The sequence below is a fragment of the Bison bison genome, unplaced genomic scaffold, assembly GCF_000754665.1.
Source record: "Bison bison bison isolate TAMUID 2011002044 unplaced genomic scaffold, Bison_UMD1.0 scf7180017864473, whole genome shotgun sequence".
Taxonomy (NCBI): domain Eukaryota; kingdom Metazoa; phylum Chordata; class Mammalia; order Artiodactyla; family Bovidae; genus Bison; species Bison bison.
This window is the reverse complement of record NW_011495034.1, coordinates 19,482,073-19,502,038: the sequence shown is the minus strand read 5'-3', so window position 1 is coordinate 19,502,038 and position 19,966 is coordinate 19,482,073. Positions and strand designations below refer to the sequence as shown.

General features: G+C 51.2%; 1 protein-coding gene across 1 annotated transcript in view; it reads left to right on the top strand.

Moving 5' to 3' along the window:
• Positions 1-236: 236 nt before the first annotated feature.
• MMP2 (matrix metallopeptidase 2 (gelatinase A, 72kDa gelatinase, 72kDa type IV collagenase)) overlaps positions 237-19,966 on the top strand; it is a 27,204-nt gene continuing 7,474 nt past the window's right edge. Inside the window, exons 1-10 of the mRNA XM_010861932.1 lie at positions 237-742; positions 3,914-4,140; positions 5,101-5,249; positions 6,310-6,438; positions 6,658-6,831; positions 9,401-9,574; positions 10,439-10,612; positions 12,788-12,943; positions 14,176-14,311; positions 18,535-18,671. Of these exons, the coding sequence (XP_010860234.1) occupies positions 587-742; positions 3,914-4,140; positions 5,101-5,249; positions 6,310-6,438; positions 6,658-6,831; positions 9,401-9,574; positions 10,439-10,612; positions 12,788-12,943; positions 14,176-14,311; positions 18,535-18,671 (1,612 nt within the window). The 5' untranslated portion in view covers positions 237-586. The remainder of the gene's footprint in view (positions 743-3,913; positions 4,141-5,100; positions 5,250-6,309; positions 6,439-6,657; positions 6,832-9,400; positions 9,575-10,438; positions 10,613-12,787; positions 12,944-14,175; positions 14,312-18,534; positions 18,672-19,966) is intronic.

Below are 19,966 nucleotides of genomic sequence, written 5' to 3'. Positions count from 1 at the left end.
GCCAGGACGTCAGAGTCTAGAGTGGTCGCGCCGGATGTTTCTCCGCGGGGATCCTTAGGTTTTGCGCCCCCGTGGGGAGTATAGAGGTTGGGAGGTCGCGCACTCATGGTGCTCACAGAGGCCCAAAGCAGCTAGCTGAGGGGAGAGGAGGCGGAGAAAGGAAAAGAAAGGAGAGAAGAGGCGGAGGGCAAGAGGGGGAATGGGGCGGAGAGGGGCGGGCCCGAGCGCCCCCCCAACCCCACCCGCCGCAGCCCTGCCAGCGTCCTCCCAGCCCAGCCGGCCACATCTGGCGGCGGCCCTCCCTTGTTTCCGCTGCATCCAGACTTCCTCCGGCGGTGGCTGGAGGCTACGCATCTGGAGCTTTAAACATAAAAAGGCTCTGCCAGGACTGGGCGAGAGCAGGCGGCGGCGGAGCGGGCTGGGGGCCGGGCCATGCTCTGCTGAGCCGGGCAAAGCCGAGGAGACCGAATAGAATAGCCCCTCGGAGCGCAGGGCCGCGCGGGGGAGCAGGCGCCAGCCAGGCGGCGACGCGGCCACACGCACCGAGCCTGCCACCCCCGGGCGACGCGCGGGGCCCGGGAGCGCAATGACCGAGGCGCGAGTGTCCCGGGGCGCGCTGGCCGCCCTTCTGCGGGCGCTCTGCGTCCTGGGCTGCCTGTTGGGCCGTGCCGCCGCCGCGCCGTCGCCCATCATCAAATTTCCCGGCGATGTCGCCCCCAAAACGGACAAAGAGTTGGCTGTGGTGAGTTGCGACGCTAGCCTCATCCAACCAAGTTTAGAGAAACTTTGGAGCGGGGGGAAGGGCCACCCCTCCCCCCACCCCATGGTGGGCTTACAGTGTGGGGGAGGGGCTTCAGTAAACCGCGCGGGGTGGTCTTTGGACCGCCGAAGGAGGGATGGTGGAGCTGCTGTAAGAGGAGAAGGCCTTTGATAAACAGCTTGGCAACTTTCAGGACCCAGGGGGGGGCGCACCACCAGCAGGGTCGGGAACCGAGGTGCTATGGCAAACCTCTGGAATGGGCCCCTTTTGCAAATAACAAGGACATTGTCCAGGATCTGGGATTTGGCATCAGGGGGGCGGCTTTGTAAACAACTCTTGGACACATCTGGGGGGCTGGCTGACAAAGCCAGTTGGCCAGCGTCCTTGGAGGACTTTGGCAAAAAGCCTGAAGGGGTCTCTTTTGCGAACAGTGGAGGATCCTTGAAACCCCTGTTTAGGGGTTCCATTTTAAGGAAGAGGGAGCCTTTGACACACAATTTGGATAAAGCTTTGCACACGTGAGGGTGGGAGCTCTGGGCAAAGCAGAACTTTGGCCAACGTCTAGGAACCTTCTGCACACATCTGGAGAGGGGCCCTTGGACCAACCTCTCAGGAGTCCTTTTGGCAAGTATTTGGGGCCGATGGGAAACGACCAGCGCATCTTTTCTCAGTGGCTGAATGAACAAGTTGGTCAACGAAGGTCAAGGGTTGGACCTCAGAAAGTTTCCTCGAACTTCTCCAAAGGAGTCGGACGACGGAGGGAGAGAACTGGCCAGCAGGGCGGAGGGAGGGGCAGCACGAGGGCCCCGGCGCGTGGGGCGGGGGCCGACTGAGCCCGGCTCCGACGGGAGAGCAGCCAGGGAGCCCTCCCTCATGGCGGGGTTCCGAGCTGCGGCTCAGACGTTTTGAGAGCGCGCGAGTGCGCGCGCCTGGCGCCAGGGGCATCCCCGCCAAGAGGTTGCACAAGCAGGGATGGGGGCAGCGGAAGGGCACTCCCCCTTCTCCCCGTAAGCACCTCGGGCTGGGTCTGGACCCCTCAACACGTTCCTTCCAGCGCACATCTGCCAATTAGTTGCTTCAACCACCCTTTGTTGTTGTTTAGTCGCTGAGTCAACCGCCTTAGAAAGCCCTTATCCTCCCCACACTGTCCAGGACAGGATCGTCAAGCCCTTGGTCACCTGGTCACCCGGGGAACTCCTTCTCAAGCTATGACACCAGCCCTGCCCCTTTTCCAGCATCCAGGTCTCTGCCTTTTTTGGACAAATGGAGCTGGTCTGCATAATGATGGGGCTGTGGTTGAGGGCGAAGGTGGAGCTTTGGAGTATCAGTCACGAAGCTACCTGGGCCCCCACACTTTCTACAATCTATGGAGGTCCATGTTGCCCAGAGACATACAGTGGGGGGCTTGAGAAACCAAACTTTGAACTTAGACCACCTGACTTCAAATCAGGGGGGTGCACTAACCAACTGGCCTAGTAAATCTTGGGCAAGTGACTTCTCTCTGAGCTTCTCCTGCAAACTGAGGGTAATAAGGGTTCCTGTCTTGGGGTTAAAGGAGCGATAATCTTAGGAAATTCCCTAGTGGTCCAGTGATTAGGACTTTATGCTTACACTACAGAGGGCACCGTTGGATCCCAGGTGGAGGAACTAAGATCCTGTGTGCCTCGTGGCATGACAACAAAAAATAAATAAAGGAAAATAAAGGAGAGGTAATCTTAGACACTTTGAAGGGTACTTGGGACATGGAAAGCACTCAATGTGTTAGTCATCATATGTTATTATCGTTTATTATTAATATTATTATTATACCCTTTCTTTCCTCTTTCCAAACTACCCTCCTAAACAAGGTTGCTACTGCTAACTGCTAAGTCACTTCAGTCATGTCCGACTCTGTGTGACCCCACAGACGGCAGCCCACTAGGCTCCTCTGTCCCCGGGATTCTCCAGGCAAGAATACTGGAGTGGGTTGCCATTTCCTTCTCCAATGCATGAAAGTGAAGTCGCTCAGTCGTGCCCGACTCTTAGCGACCCCATGGACTGCAGCCTACCAGGCTCCTCCGTCCATGGGATTTTCCAGGCAAGAGTACTGGAGTGGGTTGCCATTGCCTTCTCTGCCTAAACAAGGTTAGGGCCCCATTAATAAGGCTCTCCCCACCATTCCTATCACATATTTAATTTTTCACTTATTTGTGATCCGTCAGCCTCCCTATACTGGGCTTTGAACCCTAGAGACTGAGACTAGAAACATCTGTCATGCTCACCACTTGACCCTCAGCCCTAAGACTGGGCTTGGCACCTGATAGGTGTCAGAAAGTATTTGTTAAATAAATAGATGAACTGATTGGTCTCTGACCCCCTGCAAGGGACTGTTTGGTTTTGGCCTGCATTTGGGCTGAGCCAGCTGCACACTCACAGAGGGACAGGATTGTTTTCTTTGGGAAAATGGCAGATTCAGATTTGGAACCCAGGTCTGTCTCTTGCTGGAGCCCAGGGCACACAACCCTTATAAGAAAAGTGAGGGAAATAATCCCTATGTCATCAGCATTTTGGTGGATTAAAAGAGACAATGGAGGTAAAGAGAGGTGGTAGAGAGATAACAGTTCTAAGCCTGGGCTCTGGAGCCAGTTACTTGGGTCCCAGTTCAGTTCTGCCATTTAAGAGCTGGTGATCTTAGGTAAGTTTCTTAACCTCTCTGTGCTTTAGTATCTTCTTCTGTATGATGGAGATAGTTATACTGTCTACATGATAGAGGCTATGAGAAGTTTTGTTTTGTTTTGCCACACTGCGCAGCGTTGGGGGGATCTTAGTTCCTGGACCAGGGATCAAACCCGTGCCCCCTGCAGTGGAAGCAGAGTCTTATCCATTGGGCTACCAGGGAAGTCCCTGCAGTGAGCATCAAATGAGTTAACACATGCTGACATCAGTACCTGGGCATATAGTGGGCACCCAACATGTACTCCCAAACCACAGTATCTACAGTTTGTATGTCACTCGGCTAATGGGAGTGTGAGGCCATCTGGGAGTGTGTATGTCACTTAACCAGTGGTTTGGGAACCTGGGACTCTACCCAGTGCCCTGGGGTTGCTGATTCCTTTGGCCAATACTATACCATCCTAACATGGCTGTTTGTGCCTGGGTCCTTATTTCTTCCAGCAATACCTAAACACCTTCTACGGCTGCCCCAAGGAGAGCTGTAACTTGTTTGTGCTGAAGGACACCCTGAAGAAGATGCAGAAGTTCTTCGGGTTACCCCAGACAGGTGAACTGGACCAGAGCACCATTGAGACCATGCGGAAGCCTCGCTGTGGCAACCCCGACGTGGCCAACTACAACTTCTTCCCCCGAAAGCCCAAGTGGGACAAGAACCAGATCACATACAGGTGCCAAGGCAGGGCGGGCCCTGGTCCAAGGGATACTGTGTCTCATTGGGCGTTGTCTTCTCCCCTCTCCGGGTACCCAGGAGGGATCTTGGGAGGACTTGGCATCCTAAGGAGTTTGCGTACAAAGTTCTTAGGAATGGAGTCAAACGGACCAGGACTTGAATCTCACCCTTCCTGGGTGTGGGGCATTGAACTACTTCTTTTTCAGTGCTCTGACCCTTGACTTTCCACTCTACAAAACAGAATTAAAACAAAACCTTATTTATGGGTAGGTTGGGAAGTCGACCACGTACATAAAAGGGTTTCACAGTGTCCAGCACATAGTGAGAGGGGGTAGCCATTCCCTTCTTTAGAGGATCTTCCCACACTAGGGATCAAACTTGGGTCTTTTGCATTGCAGGCAGATTCTTTACCATCTGAGCCACCACAGAAGCCCATAATCAATGCTAGTCATTGTCATTATTAGATGAGGTTATTGAGTGGGTAATGAGAACTTGATGATTGGTTGCTATTGATAATTGGGTTTTATGGTATAGAGTTGTTGTAATTGGTTGTTAATTGGGCTGAGAGAGCTCTGTTCTGTAGGGCTCGTGCTGCACTCCAAGGATGACATCTCTGCAGGGTCCTGGAATGCACTGTTTACATTCCTATCCGTATGGGTTGATCTAAGGCTCCGCAGGACTTCAAGGCGCTCTAGTGGGCTCCTCTCCAAGGAAGCTCTACTTAACATGTACACACATGCCTGCGTGTGCATCCACACTCATGCACACACTTATGCAGACACATACCTGTCACATGTATGCACACATTCACACACCTGTGCACACGCACCCACCATTGCACTCACACACAATCACATATACACACCCTTGCACACATACATACACATTTGTAGGCCTAGGCATACGCACATGCCTTTGCACACCTGCACACACTCACATGCACTTTTGTTACCTCCAGGATCATTGGCTACACACCTGATCTGGACCCCCAGACAGTGGATGATGCCTTCGCTCGTGCCTTCCAAGTCTGGAGCGATGTGACTCCGCTACGGTTTTCTCGGATCCATGATGGAGAGGCTGACATCATGATCAACTTTGGCCGCTGGGGTAGGCGGAGGAGGGGCGCAGGGGGTCAGTGTAGAGACAAAGGGGCAATCTGGATATTAGAGAGGCACGGGGGGAGTCTCCTTTCCAGCTTAGCTAGGAGGGTAGAAGATGCAGACACTAGAGTGGTGTAGACTGAAGCAGACATGGGAAAGCCACATTGACGCGAAGTGGATGATCTGACTCCCTGGAGGTGGTGTGACACTGAAAGCAAATGGTCTCCCCACACTGTCCAGTATAGTAGCCCCTGGATCCTCAAGGCTACTTACTCTTAAATTAGTTACAATTAATAAAATTTTAAATTCAGTTTCTTAGTCACACTAGTCAAATTTCAAGGGCCCTGTAGTCACATGAGGCTAATAAGTTGGACAAAGAACAGTCCCATCACGGCAAGAAGTTCTGTTGGATGACACTCATAGACGCTGAGGAACTCTAGATATGAAAGTGGGTCGGATACAATGGACCAGTGTAGACTTGAGAGTAAGCAGAATGGATGCCGGGGTCTAGGGCACCATGTGGGTTGGGGTGGGAACACAGTAGTGTAGACATGAAGGTAAGCAGTGTAGACATTGTGAGGGGAAAGTAATGAGGGTAAGTAGCACAGGAGACAGTGCAGGTATGTGGGTAGATGGTATGGCCCTGGGTGGCAAAGTGGTTATGAGGGTTAGCGTTGTGGCCATTGGGAATAATATGACTTGAAGGGAGGTGATATGGCTAAGAGAGGATGTGAAGGTAGTTGCTATAGACACTGGGGACAGCGAGGGTGGTGGCGAGGAGACTGGTGTGGCAGTGTAGCTATGTGGGTAAGTGTAGCGTCATCAGCAGTAGTGTAGACAATGAAGGCTGGTGGTAGAGATTCTGAGGGCTATGTAGACCATAGGATGCTGACAGTCAAGTCAGCAACACTCTACTGGCCTGCTGTGTCCTCAGTCCTGGATAATCCAACAGGGCGAGGGAAGGGGTCAGAGGGTAGATGGGCTGAAGGGCCCCAACCATGGATGAGATGTGGCTGGGGTTCAGCCCCCAGTGGGGTAACTAGAAGCTGAGATCCAGTGTGTTTCAGAGCATGGAGATGGGTACCCTTTTGATGGCAAAGACGGGCTCCTGGCTCATGCCTTCGCCCCGGGCCCTGGAGTTGGGGGAGATTCCCACTTTGACGACGATGAGCTGTGGACCCTGGGAGAAGGACAAGGTAAGAGTATGACCATCTACATGCCTGAGCCTCCTCGCCGATTTTCTGCATGCCTCCCTGTCACCTAGCAACGAAGACTGTGGCTTCCCTGGCAACTGTAGACCCCTCCATCTGCTCAGGTGGGAGGGGGAGGGAGGTCACACACCCCGATGAGTCACAATCCTGGTCTCCAAAGAAAGGCCTAGAGAGATTCACCCTCCACCCTGTGTGGCTCCTCAGTGGTCCGTGTGAAGTACGGGAATGCTGACGGGGAATATTGCAAGTTCCCCTTCCGGTTCAACGGCAAGGAGTACACCAGCTGCACAGACACAGGCCGCAGCGATGGCTTCCTCTGGTGTTCCACCACATACAACTTTGACAAGGACGGCAAGTATGGCTTCTGCCCCCATGAAGGTGAGTGTCCTCCTGGCTTCAGGCCTTGACCTTCCCAGCCTCTATACTCCTCAGGCTTGGCACGGCCAATTAGCCAGTGTCCTCTCCACTTCCTTCAGCCCCCACATCCCAATTTGAGCCATCACTGTGCCCTTCTCATCTGTTCCATTATTCACTTAATACTTTCATTTATTCACTTCCTTTTTTAAGCTTCACCATTAGCAATATTTTTGAACTCATTAGTTTGATGTGCTAATTATTTTTTCCAACATACATTAAACTGAACTTAGAATGATTAAAATGCCCAATGGGTCTCTTGAGAACTACTTTCTACCCTCTAGCAGAATTGGAGGTTCAAGGGTTGAGGAGAGCCTTGGGATGAATCAGAAGCCTAACAATGGGATTGGTACTGAGGCCAGTATCCAACCTGGCTTGGGGACACCGACCTGGGGGATTTCAGCCATTGCTTCTGGTTCTGATGCTGACTCTGTGTGTCTGGGGGCTGTTCCATCTGCCTTTCTTGGTCTCCATCTATCGTGGCTTGTGGCTGCATCTCTGGGTCTTGGCAAAGGCATCAGGTTTGACCTAGTATTTATATGTGTGCTTTTGTCAGTGCTTGAGACATAAGCTCTAGATATTTTGAAACAATGTAGAGGGAATTTTTTTTAAAGGGTGAGGGTATTGACATATACACTCAGTTCTTTTTAATTTATCCTTGACGTACTTCATAATCAGAAATCATGAAAGGACAGCATATATAACCTTATACTCTTATCAAGTCATCATGTTTAATGATTCAGGAGGTTGAAAGCTGAGAAGATGTGGAGAAAATGTGAAAAAGTCCAAAACCTTTTAAAATACCTTTTTTCTTTGCTAGTCCATAAAGACTCCTTGATCTATATATACCTCTGTCTTCTTAGCTGTAATTTTACACGTTTGTGAATCTTTCTGACTGAAACTGAACCCTAAGTACCAGCCCTGTTGACAGAAGGAAAGAAACAAAGAGCTAGTTAAATGTGTCCCTGTTTACGCTTTTAGTACCCAAAACTCATGCAATACTTTTTTATTAAGTAAAGTTCAAGCCATTGGCCATTAATAAGTCAGAAATACTTAAAACCAAAAATATTTAATGTATCTTGCATTTCCCAGTAGGGATTTGGATGGCGTTAACCTTCCATGTGTCAACCCCTGTGTTTAGAACAGAATGTCTTGATAATAGAAGGGAAACAGCTGTAATTCATAAGTTGAGGAAGGGTTTTTCCCTGTTTGGGACATTAACCATTGGCTTGGTCCTTAGCCAGATGTAAGTACGCACGACATGCACGTGTTTGGGTCTTGGGGCAGAAGTTCTGGTTACTCAGCCCCTCCTGACTGCTGAGTCAGTGTCTGCTTGTCTCCATCCCTTTGGGGGCAGGATTTGGGAAGAGATGGGGGCTTCCTGGGTGGTAGAAATGCTGCTGATGGGAGGCCAGAGGTGGAGACTGGTCTCCATTGAGGTTAACACTTCGCCTTTCCCATTTCAAGGCCACCAAGGCAGCTTGTCTTCATCAGCCGCCTTGTTTCTGGCGTTCCAGGAGAAGGTCTCTGGGTTGGGGAGAAGGGAGCAGTGAGGGTAAGGGGCCCTGAGACTTGTGGGGGTGGCCAGGGACTGGGCTTGATTCTGGCCATGGTGGAGTTAATGGGGGCTGGTGAGGTCACCTCTGGCGCCGTTGTTCACAGATGGTCCTTGTTACGCACTTGTGGTTTTGCTAGTTGGCAAATCCAAAGACACACCATTCTGTAGCTTCGGGTGGATGAGGGTGCGGGGCAGCAGGGGGAGAACCCAAGATAGACAAGCCCAGACTCTTAATCCCACTGTCTCCCCTGAACCCTCCAGTCATGGCCCATGTCTTGGGGCGGTCAGAGTGGGAGCCTGGGGTGTGTATTAAAAGGTTCGCAAAGATACCACCTCCCCCTCCCGCCCTCCCTCTCCTCTCCCTCCTGCAGGGACCACAGCATCTGGGAAAACGCCTGGGGTTGAAGGGAGGTGAAGTTTTCTCTGTGTGCGCAAGCGTGAATGACAGAGTGAGGAAGGCAGAGATGGAGATCAGTGTGTTTTGTAGTTCTCAGTTACAACCCTCATCCATGTAGGTGATCATGAGTAGTTCTGGAGCCAGCTTTCTTCAAACCTCAGTTTCCCTCTCTGTCAAATGGAGAGATATTGCCATCCTGCCCACCTTGGACGATATATTTAGCAATCTGCAGGGATGCAAGCATCAATCAGGCAGAGTGGACGGTGACCCTGGGGCTGGAGTAGGGCTCTGGAGGCCCCTCCCATGTGCCAGGGGTTAACTATTTTATTGCTGAGACAGAGGAGGGCAATCCATAAGGTCCAAGGAAAAGGCTGGGGCTGGCAAGGGAGGAAGGAGTATTTACCCCCAGAAGTTCAGAGAAGCAACAGTTTACCAACCAGTATAGACTTTTCAAAAATATTTTATCAATGCTATGACTTCCCTGGTGTGAGTGCGCAGGTGGGCAGCCAGCTCTGCATTCACACAGGTGCCCAGCGGATGCTCACATTCGCACCCTCCCCCTCTCTCCTGCACCCCAGCCCTGTTCACCATGGGCGGCAACGCCGACGGACAGCCCTGCAAGTTCCCGTTCCGCTTCCAGGGCACGTCTTACGACAGCTGCACCACAGAGGGCCGCACGGACGGCTACCGCTGGTGTGGCACCACCGAGGACTACGACCGCGACAAGAAGTACGGCTTCTGCCCGGAGACCGGTGGGTGTCGCGCCTCTCCCCACCCTCTGATAGCAGACCCACGAGAGCCCTCCCCACCCCGCTTCCCCAGGACAGGGGTGCTAATCAGGACGCTCAGCGGCTGGCCCAGCACGGACACCAAAGTCAGAACAGATGTTGGGCACCCACAGCCAGTTCAGCTGAATTGGCTGGTGATGCTTAGGCATCACCAGCCTAAGCTGGTTCAGGCCCGCCCAGGACTCCCTCAGAATGACCTGCACTCTCCCAGCCTCCCTGGTCTTTGTCTCTTCCTCCCCCTCATCCCAGAGTCTCTCTTCCCTGCCTCTCTTTGTCTTAGTCTGTATCTCTTTTGATCTTTGTTTTTCAATAAGAACTCCTTCCCTCCCTTCCTTCCTCCCTTCCTTCAACAGATATTTGCCGAGTCCCTGCTCTCTGCAGAGGACACAGGTAAGTCTCCCACTGGCCCATGTGTGATGGAGCTCCCAGTCTTGGAAGGGGTGTTGGCATCCTCAGCTCTGCCCAGCTTCCTCTGGCCCCACCATGGCCCCACCCATGGAAAGCTAATTTTAAAAGCTCTGGAGTCTGGCTGCCTAGGTCTGCATCCCAGCCCTGCCACTTCTCAGCAGCACTGCCTAGGCAAGTTACTTAATCTCTCTGAGCTCCAGTCTTCCCATCTGTGCAACAGGAGATAATCTAGGGTCCCTACCACAGAGGGTTGTTTAAGAGGGGCCAAGATGTGAGATGTGTATAAAGCCCCTGACCCAGTGGCCCGGACTGAGCGAGCACTCAGTAAGTCTGGTTTGTTAATATCCACGTCCTGTCGTTGCTCCTGGTGGTGGCCTCAGACCCCCTGCCTTCCGCTGACCCATGTGCCTTATCCCACAGCCATGTCCACTGTGGGCGGGAACTCGGAAGGTGCCCCATGTGTCCTCCCCTTCACCTTCCTGGGCAACAAGCACGAGAGCTGCACCAGCGCTGGCCGCAGTGATGGGAAGTTGTGGTGTGCGACCACCTCCAACTACGATGATGACCGCAAGTGGGGCTTCTGCCCCGACCAAGGTATGAGGAGCCCTGGCTTTAGGTCAGAGAAGCCGCACATCCGGCCCCGCCCATATGTGGGCGGGGAAACCGTCCAGAGTCCCCACCCACCTCAGCCATAGGCACCGCCCCCTAGACACCCACCTACCGGCATCTCTACTGCGGACCCTCCCACTCACCAGAGACGCTGCCGTTCCTAGTGGGGACCGCTTGCCTGCTTAGCCCCGCTTCTCTGGGCAAAGAGGTGGCCTCCAAAATAAGACCTGATCCATCCCAGTTCCCAGTTCCTGAGTGGGAGTCAGTTTTCCCCAGCAGATGCTGCTTTCCTTTCCCACCTCTTTACCGCTCCAGGTGGGTCTGTCACACTCCCAAACATTTCAGTGCTCAATACAGGGAACCCTGCTCCAGAGAGATGATTCTCCTGCGAGACATTCCCACTCCAGCAGAGAGCTGCCTTCAGGGAGCTGGGTGGGCAGAAGAGAGGAATACAGTAGGCACCTCATCCTTGCTCTCCCCACCCTCCACGCAGAATGGGGAAGCCCTCACGGCCCTCCCTGCCCCATGGGCACCATCCTTTGCCAGGTTGTGAATGGAGGAGTCCTTGTCAGTAATGGGTGCTGAAAACACAGCTGCCAGGGACAGCTCTCTGCCTTCCAGGGCTCACAGGCTTGAGGGAGAGAGTAACCAGGAGACAGGCTGTGACCTTACTGTGTGGTCACTGCAATGAACAGGATCCTTGAGGGCACCGGGGAGTCACTCTAGGCTGCAGGGCCCCGTGTCACTGGGTTCAAGGACCCAGATGACCAGGTGAGAATGCTGGGCTGGGGCCAGCCAGTATTAGGGCAGCCTCTTTTTAATGACAGAGGCTGGCCAAGGGAATTTTTTTTATCCTCCCCCAAGTGCCATGCTAAGACTTACCCTGATTTTACCTGCTCTGCTCCAGCCTCTATTTAAAGGTGGGGTTCTCCACCTGCCGGAGTGGTTTAAGACTCCAGAGCAGGTATAGTGTACTTGGTTGGGGGAGGGGGCAGTGTATTAGTGTCCTCTTGCTGTTGTGTAGTTGCTAAGTCATGTCTGACTCTTTTGTTATCCCATGAACTGTAGCCTGCCAGGCTCCTCTGTCCATGGGATTTCCCAGGCAAGGATACTGGGGTGGGTTGCCATTTCCTTCTCCAGGGGATCTTCCCTACCCAGGATCAAACCTGCATCTCCCGATTGGCAGGTGGATTCTTTACCACTGAGCCACCAGGGAAGCCCGTTTTAGTGTCCTAGGGCCGCCATAACCAGATGGCTTAAAACAACAGAAATTTATTCCCTTCTGAGTCATCCAGAAGTCTAAAATCAAGGTTTGGGTAAGGCCACGTTTTCACTAGAGACTGTATCACTCCAATCTCTGCCTCTGTTATTTGGCCAAGTACCTTCTAAGGACGTGGGTCACACTGCATTAAGGGGCCACCCTCCTGCAGTATGGCTTCATTTTAACTTGTAGCTTAATTTATTTGCAAAGACAATATTTCCAAATAAAGTCACAGCCACAGGTATATGAGGTTAGGACCTGAACATGTCTTTGCAGGGACACAGTTCAACACACAATCGAGTGCAATGATAGGATTTGCCCACTGTCTGGCTTGAGCCTGGGCAACCACTCCAAGTGAGCATCTTTTTACTGCTTCCCCTGGGTTTCCTTTTTGGAGACTCTGCAGAGCAGGTTTTGCTCTTGTTCTTTATAGAGAAAACGAAGAGCCAGGTAATGGGATTTTTAAACAAACGGGCCTTTAAGTACAGGATTTGCCAATGCTGCGTGCTCCCCTCTATAGCACATGTGCGGTCCACATGGAAAGGGATGAGGGGACCTGGGTTGACTCTAATTGAAAGTAAAAGGTGTGGTCTGTTAACCCCAGAATTGTCCGAAGAAGAAAACATCAATATGTGCCACCTCCATGCTCTGAACCCTACCATGGAGATGTCCTCAAATGTCCCCATTGTCAGAGCCAGGCCTGACTACTACTACTTTTTTTTTGGCTGCACCGAGTCACATGTAGTATTTTAGTTCCCCAATCAGGGATCAAACTCGTGCCCCCTATTTGGAAGCCCAGAGTCTTAACTATTGGACCACCAGGGAAATCCCCTGATCTGACTTTGTCCCTTATCTCTCTCCCTGTCCTTCTGCCTGCCTCCCCTCCCTATGGCCCTCAGGGTACAGCCTGTTCCTGGTGGCAGCCCATGAGTTTGGCCATGCAATGGGGCTGGAGCACTCACAGGACCCTGGAGCCCTGATGGCGCCCATTTATACCTATACTAAGAACTTCCGCCTGTCCCATGATGACATCCAGGGCATCCAAGAACTCTATGGTAAGCCTCAGCTTGGGGTCCCTGGGGCAGGGGTTTGGGGAGGTCGTGTCACTGGGGGTAGGGTGCCAGTGGGGGGAACCAGCCAGGTCTGGGACTGCAGGAGACAAGGGCAGCAGTATTAACCTGGTCTGGGGATATTGGAGCATTACTCTAAGGCCTTCGGACAGCCCTTTCCTTTCCAAATAACACCAGTGTCTGAGCCTCACTTGGCTCCCCAGAGCCACGCTGCAAGGCAGGTGGGGCAGAAATGGGCTCTCCATTTTCTAGGTGAGTCAGCTGAGAAAGGTAACTTTCTGGCCTCAAGGTCAATGAGGTTTACGCATCCAAGTGAGGTTTAGAATCCAGGAGAAGTATTAATAGCTAAATACAGGGTAGAAATTCCCAGCACCTGGAATGACCTTAATGATACAGGAGTGCAAAACTTCTAGTTCTCCAAACAATTCTTTTATTTTAACGTGTAGTAGGATCAGTACAGCTAGTACCTGGAACCACTGATTTATGTATATTAATGCTTGCAATGAGGCTAGAGTTTACAAAGTGACTCCATTTTTAAAAATAAATCAACGTGTAATAGTACTGGCAGCACTTAGACAAGGCTGAAATCGTGAAAATGGTTCTGGAGCGAAGAGGTGTGGGAAGCACAGGACTTGGGAAAGAACTGCAGTAGAGTGAGTGAGTGGCTCTGGGTTCGAGAGTCACCTCTGCCACTCACCAGCTTCAAGGGATGGAGCCGGCCTTTACCTCTCTGGACTCAGTTTCCTCACCTCTAAACGGTGGCTGGTTACCCTCAGGAGTGAAGGAGGTGCCTGCCACACCCCCAGTGCTGGCCACACGGTCTCGCCTCTGACACTGACTCTCTTGTGGGCTCAGAAACCTGGGCTTTGAGTTTAAATCCTTGGGCAGGTCATATACAAAACTTGTCTGGGTCTCAGTTTCCTCATCTGTAAAATGGGAGTAAAGATGATGTCTACCTCTTAGGCATATAGAGAGGAATAATTCAGGGGATGTCGGGGAAGAACGTTCATACAAGGTGAAGGACCACAGGATTCTGGTTTCTGTTCAGTCTCCTTTCCAAGTGCAGGCCTCTTCCCTTGTCTTCCCTGGGCTGACACCGAGGCCAGAATGCTATTCTGATGGTCTTTAGCAGATTGGGTAGGCCGGTCTTGGGGCTCAGCCTGTGGGGGAGAACCCCTGGGGCTGGGGAGAGTCTGAGGTCGGGTGTCTTCCCCCAGGGGCCTCCCCTGACATTGATACTGGCACCGGCCCCACCCCAACCCTGGGCCCCGTCACTCCTGAGCTCTGCAAACAGGACATCGTTTTCGACGGCATCTCTCAGATCCGTGGGGAGATCTTCTTCTTCAAGGACCGGTGAGTGTAGGAGATGGCTTCTTTGCCCTCTGCCCTGTCTCCATTATTCTCATGCCCCCATCTCTTGCTCAAGGACCCCACTGGGGGCTTCACAGAATGACCGGTATGAGACCCATTTTTGCTGCATGTCCGACAGATTTTGGTGCTACCACAACAGGCACTTCCTGTGCTGTCTGCTAACCTGTGGATCTCCTCGGTGTCTCAGCTTCGGGCTGCAGTATGCATTCAGGGATGGTCTGCATGTCACTCCCTCTCCTGGGGTTAGCGGTTACTCGTGACAGATGGCAGGAGCACAGGAGGCCAGATCAAACCACACAAATACATTTAAGGCCTCCAGTCTGAGCATATTTGAGAATACTTCACTGGCTGAAGCTACTCACATGGCCAAGCCCACTACCTACTCTAGGGGGTGATACTGCACAGTCATGTGACATCACACATGGATATAGATTTCTAAAACAGGGATGGAGGGAAGACTTAGGAACAATGCATCTACCATAGACCTTCTCCTGGAATGGCCTTGACCTCAAATGTTCTATGTTTGGGGAACAAGTCACCACAGGGCAGAGAGGTGGTGTCCTTCAGGCTATAAATAAAGGCCCCCACTCAATCCACCAGGGCTGTGATTCACTCAGCTGTCCTAGAGGCATGCAACAAATCTACAACTACATTAAAGCATCCATCCATCCATCCTTCCATTCTCCCACCTATCCATCATGCATCTATCATCCAGTATCCACCCATCCATCCATTATCTGTCCATCCATCATCGTTATGTATTCATGCGCATCATCAAGTCATTCATCATCTGTCCATCCATAGAGCATAATAGTTGGGAGAATGGTTCTGGAGCCAGATTGCTTAGGTTAGAATCCTGGACCTGCTACTAACCTGTTGCATGATTACAGGCAAGTTAATTGTGTATCTTCTTTTTACCTCAAATTACTCTTTTGGCTCAGACGGTAAAGTGTCTGACTGCAATGAGGGAGACCCGGGTTCAATCCCTGGGTCAGGAATATTCACTGGAGGAAGAAATGGCAACCCACTTTAGTATTCTTGCCTGGAGAATTCTATGGAGAGAGGAGCCTGGTGGGCTACAGTCCACGGGGTTGCAAAGAGTCAGACACAACTGAGCGACTTCACTTCACTTCACTTCACTCCACTGCACTTCACTTCACTCATCTCTAAAATGGGATTAATAGTCCAACCTATCTCATAGGGCTGTTTTGAAGATTAGATGAGCTTAGTGCTTAGAACAATGCCTGACAAAGACTAAGTGTGTTCAATCATACTAGCTGTCCTTATTGACAAATAATTACTTGGCTTTTACTGTGCCAAATCCTTTGCTAAGTTTTGGGATCTGGGAGTGAGGTGTTTTGTGCTGTGGACAGAGGGGCTGCTTAATGCCTGGATTGTTGTTTTAGTCACTAAGTCGTGTCTGACTCTTGCTACCCCATGGACCATAATTCACCATGTTCCTCTGTCCATGCATGTCCAAGGCAAGAATACTAAAGTGGGTTGCCATTTCCTTCTCCAGGGGATCTGCCCCACCCAGGGACTGAACCCACGTCTCCTGCATTGGCAGGAGGGTTTTTACCGCTGAGCCACCAGGAAAGCCCAATGCCTAGATTAGTGTTCTCAAAAAAAGGTCAATGAATCTCCCCAACAAAAATCACTTAGAGTGTGAGGGTTAAAAGTTTCTGCCCCCACCCTCGGGCCCTCTGACTGGAATCTCTGGGAATGGGTCCCAGGCATGTACGTTTAAAAAAATTTCCCCATGAGAATTCCCTGGTGGTCCAATGGTTAGAACTCTGTGCTTTCACTGCCAGGGGTGAAGTTCACCCCCTTGCCAGGGAACTAAGATCCCACAAGCTGCAAGGCACAGCCAAAAAGAGAAAAAAAAAATTTCCCCAGTGATTCTGATGCACATTAAAGTTTGAGCGCCACTCGTCTGGTTTAGGGAACAGAGGCAGAGAGGACTGTCATGGCAGAATGAAAGAGATGTGAGGGCAGAGATAATAGCACAACACTTTGTGGACACGTCTGAGTCCAGGCAGGCTCCGCAGGTGAAGTGATACCCAAGCGGGAACATTAGAGGAGAAGCAGGTGCAGGTGGACGTGATGGGGCTGGCAGGGTGGGAGCGAGGTTGAGACAAGGGAATTGCAAGAGCGAAGCTGGAGAGATGCAAAGTTACTGGCTTATCCCAGGAGAGCCTGGTGAGGCTGAAGATGTTCCAAAAACTCTTGTGAAGGGGGTCCTCTGCTCCAGGCATTAGGCTAGGTGCTGGGTGGGGGGTGGGAGGAGTGGGGCAGATGCCAGAGAGAGATGAGACCCATAATGCACTGAGAAGTCAGGTCCATCAGTCCACGAATGCCCAAACCAGGACATGTAACAACAGATCTCAGTGTGTACTGCAGCCCTCATTTAAGGGATGGGGAAGAGGTGAGCCCAGGGAACCCATGCTCTGGCACCACCCTTGATCTGCTGCACTTCTCCTTAAGGAGACCTTGACCACTCTGGTGGGTCTGAGTACAGAGCTGGGAAAGGGTGTGGTGCCTAGGCCCAGGTCGGAGTCATCTCTGGTCTGACACATCCCACTTTCTTTCAAAAGGAAGTTGATGAGTGTTTAATGGGCTCCTTGAATTGATCAGTAAGTATTTAAACACTGACTATATGCAGAAATTGGTGCTGGACATTGTGGGGGACTAGAAAGGCAGTACTGAAGGATAATTCAACTCCAACTTTGGAGTCAGATCTGGATTTGAATCCTGGCAATTCCACCACCTCTCTGAGCGTCATTTGCCAAGTAAGGATCGTGGTACTTTCCCATATCAGGATGTTTTGGTCGCAAGTAACAAAGAATCCCAACTCAAACCAGCTTAAACAATGGAAAGAAATTATTCCCATGTGGTACAAAGTCCAGGGGTAGGGCTGCCTCCAGGGGCGGAAAGAGGGTCACGGATTCAGTGATTTTTTTTTGTCTACTACCGTCCTTGGCATTGACTTCTTCCTAAGGCTGAGTCCCTTGGGGTCACACGATGACTACCAATGGCAATTGGGGCTGTAAACTTCCTTGCCCACATGCAGCAGAAGAGAGATTGAGAGAGAGAGATCTCCAGATGTGAAATACAAGTGTATGTCTTCAATATTATTGTGCCAACATAGGACATACGGCCACTGCTGAATCTATAACAGTTGCTGGGGAATGCTAAGCTCTGATAGGATTAGATCACTGGTCCTCAAACTTTGGCACGCATTAGAATCGGCTGGAAGGATTCTTAAGTCACAGATTACTGGGCCCCAAGTCCAGAGGGTATGATTCATGGGTCCTAAGTGGAGCCCAATAATTTGCATTTTAAATAAGTTCCACGTGTTGGTCTGGAGATCTCGCTTTGAGAGCGGGTAGCTTAAACTTATCAAAATGGGGACTGGATCCATCTATAGGAAAGGAGGGACCGTAAGTATGGGTATGTTGTGAGGAAGGATTACAGGGAAATAAATCATAGGTGCTGGGTAGACCACCAAGACTGCATATTATTTTATAATATTGTAAGGCTGACATTTTACAAGCCACGTGAAGTGCTTGGGACTTAGTAGGCCCTCAATAAATGAAGGCTCTTTAGTACTCCTGGAGGAGGAAATGGCAACCTGCTCCAGTATTCTTGCCTGGAAAATTCCATGGACAGAGGCGCCTGGCAGGCTACAGTCCATGGGATTGCAAAGAGTCAGATATGACTGAGCAACTGAGCATGCACACACACTTTATTACTCCTGCCAAAGTGCATGAATCCATTTCAATTCGGGAAATGCTTTTGAGTGCCGTAAGCTCCTGCCTCAATTGACTTCTAATCTGGCAGGAAAGATAAAACACTTAAAAAAAAAAACCAAACAATCAAACTACTGTTACAGGCACTTGGTGTTGCCAGTTTTGAGAGACTCAGAGTGGGGAGAGCACAGTATGGAGAGAGAGGTAGTTAGGGAAGGCTTCCTGGAGGAGGGAGCAGGAGGGGGAGCAAAGTGGTTGCTTCTCTGCTCTGGCTTCTTACTGAGGGGACTCTGCTCATTCTCCAGTCCTTCTCCACCCTTCCTTTGATCTTGCCTCCCCTCTACCCAGCCAAGGAATTATCCTGGGATGTTTCTGAGTGGGCTTGGGGAGGCATGTGTGGTTACAGCTGCAGAGGGACTGAAGGTGTGGTTTCCTGTGTCCCCTTCCCCCACCCAGATTCATCTGGCGAACAGTGACACCACGTGACAAGCCCACAGGGCCCCTGCTGGTAGCCACATTCTGGCCTGAGCTGCCGGAAAAGATTGATGCTGTGTACGAAGACCCACAGGAGGAGAAGGCTGTGTTCTTTGCAGGTCTGTGGGAGGGGACCTTCTTGGCCCTCAGCTCCAGGGGGCGCTGTACCGCGAGTCCTGTACACCGGTGGGTGCTCCCCTTAGTTACAGATCCACTCTTTCAACCATCATCTGGGAGATTGGTTAGACATCCAGCATCAACCAGCACTGGCTCACAGAATGAACATTTCAGTAACCTTTTACTCACTTTGTAATCTTTTTGATTCCTTTTCCAAAGGAAAATGACACTTCAGTGCTACTGCCTTTAATATCTTCCTAATGTTAGTGCCTTAGGCAGATGACAGTTTTAGTTAGAATTTTTTAAACACTGATTTGTTTCTATTTTTAATGTTTACACTTATTTCTATAGACTTCAAAATGAATTCCTTGAAAGCAGAATGTTGAGTTAAGTAATAGTACGAGGAGACTCTTGTTGTTTAGTTGGTAAGTTCTATCTGACTCTTTCCAACCCCATGGACTGTAGCCTACCAGGCTTCTCTGTCTGTGGGATTTCCCAAGCAAGAGTGGAGTGCCGTTCCCTTCTCTGGGGGATCTTCCCAACCCAGGGATCAAATCTGCGTCTCCTGCATTGCATTGGCAGGCATATTCTTTACTACTGAGCTACCAGGAAGGCCCATGAGGAGTCTCTATAAGTGGTAAAAATCATTGAGGTAGGGTCATATGGGCTTCCCAGGTGGCTCAGTGGTAAAGAATCCACCTGCCAGTTCAGGAGACACAGGTTTAATCCCTGGGTCGAGAAGATCCCCTGGAGAAAAATGGCAACCCACTCCAGTATTTTTGCTGGGAAATCCCATGGACAGATCAGCTTGGCGGGCTGCAGTCCATGAGGTCACAAAAGAGTTGAATGTGACTTAGCAACTGAACAATAGCAGCAGGGCCACATGGGTAACATCTGGGAAACCTTGCTCCTTTCCTCTTTATTCGAGTGCCTCCCATGTCCCCAGGGCTGCAACCCTTGCTCTCAGGGAGCTCATGAGCCAGGAGGGGAGACAGAAAAACAGGCTGTTAGGAGGGGATTCAGGAAGAGCTGTGGCGGTTAGGGGGGTGAAGGCTGAGATGGGGACACAGGGACAGCTTCCTTGACGCTGAAGGCTCAGACAGCGCTGTGGGTGCATGCTCACCGGTGGACCCCCCAGCTCCTCCATCCCAGAGTGACCAGGGCAGCTGCTGGCTCACAGGGGACCTGGGTGCAAATTAGAAAAAGGTGCCTCTTCACGGCAGTTGTGGCACTTAGAATCTCTGACTTGATGAATGAAGCCAGGGTGGGAATCATTCATCAAGTCAGAGATTCTAAG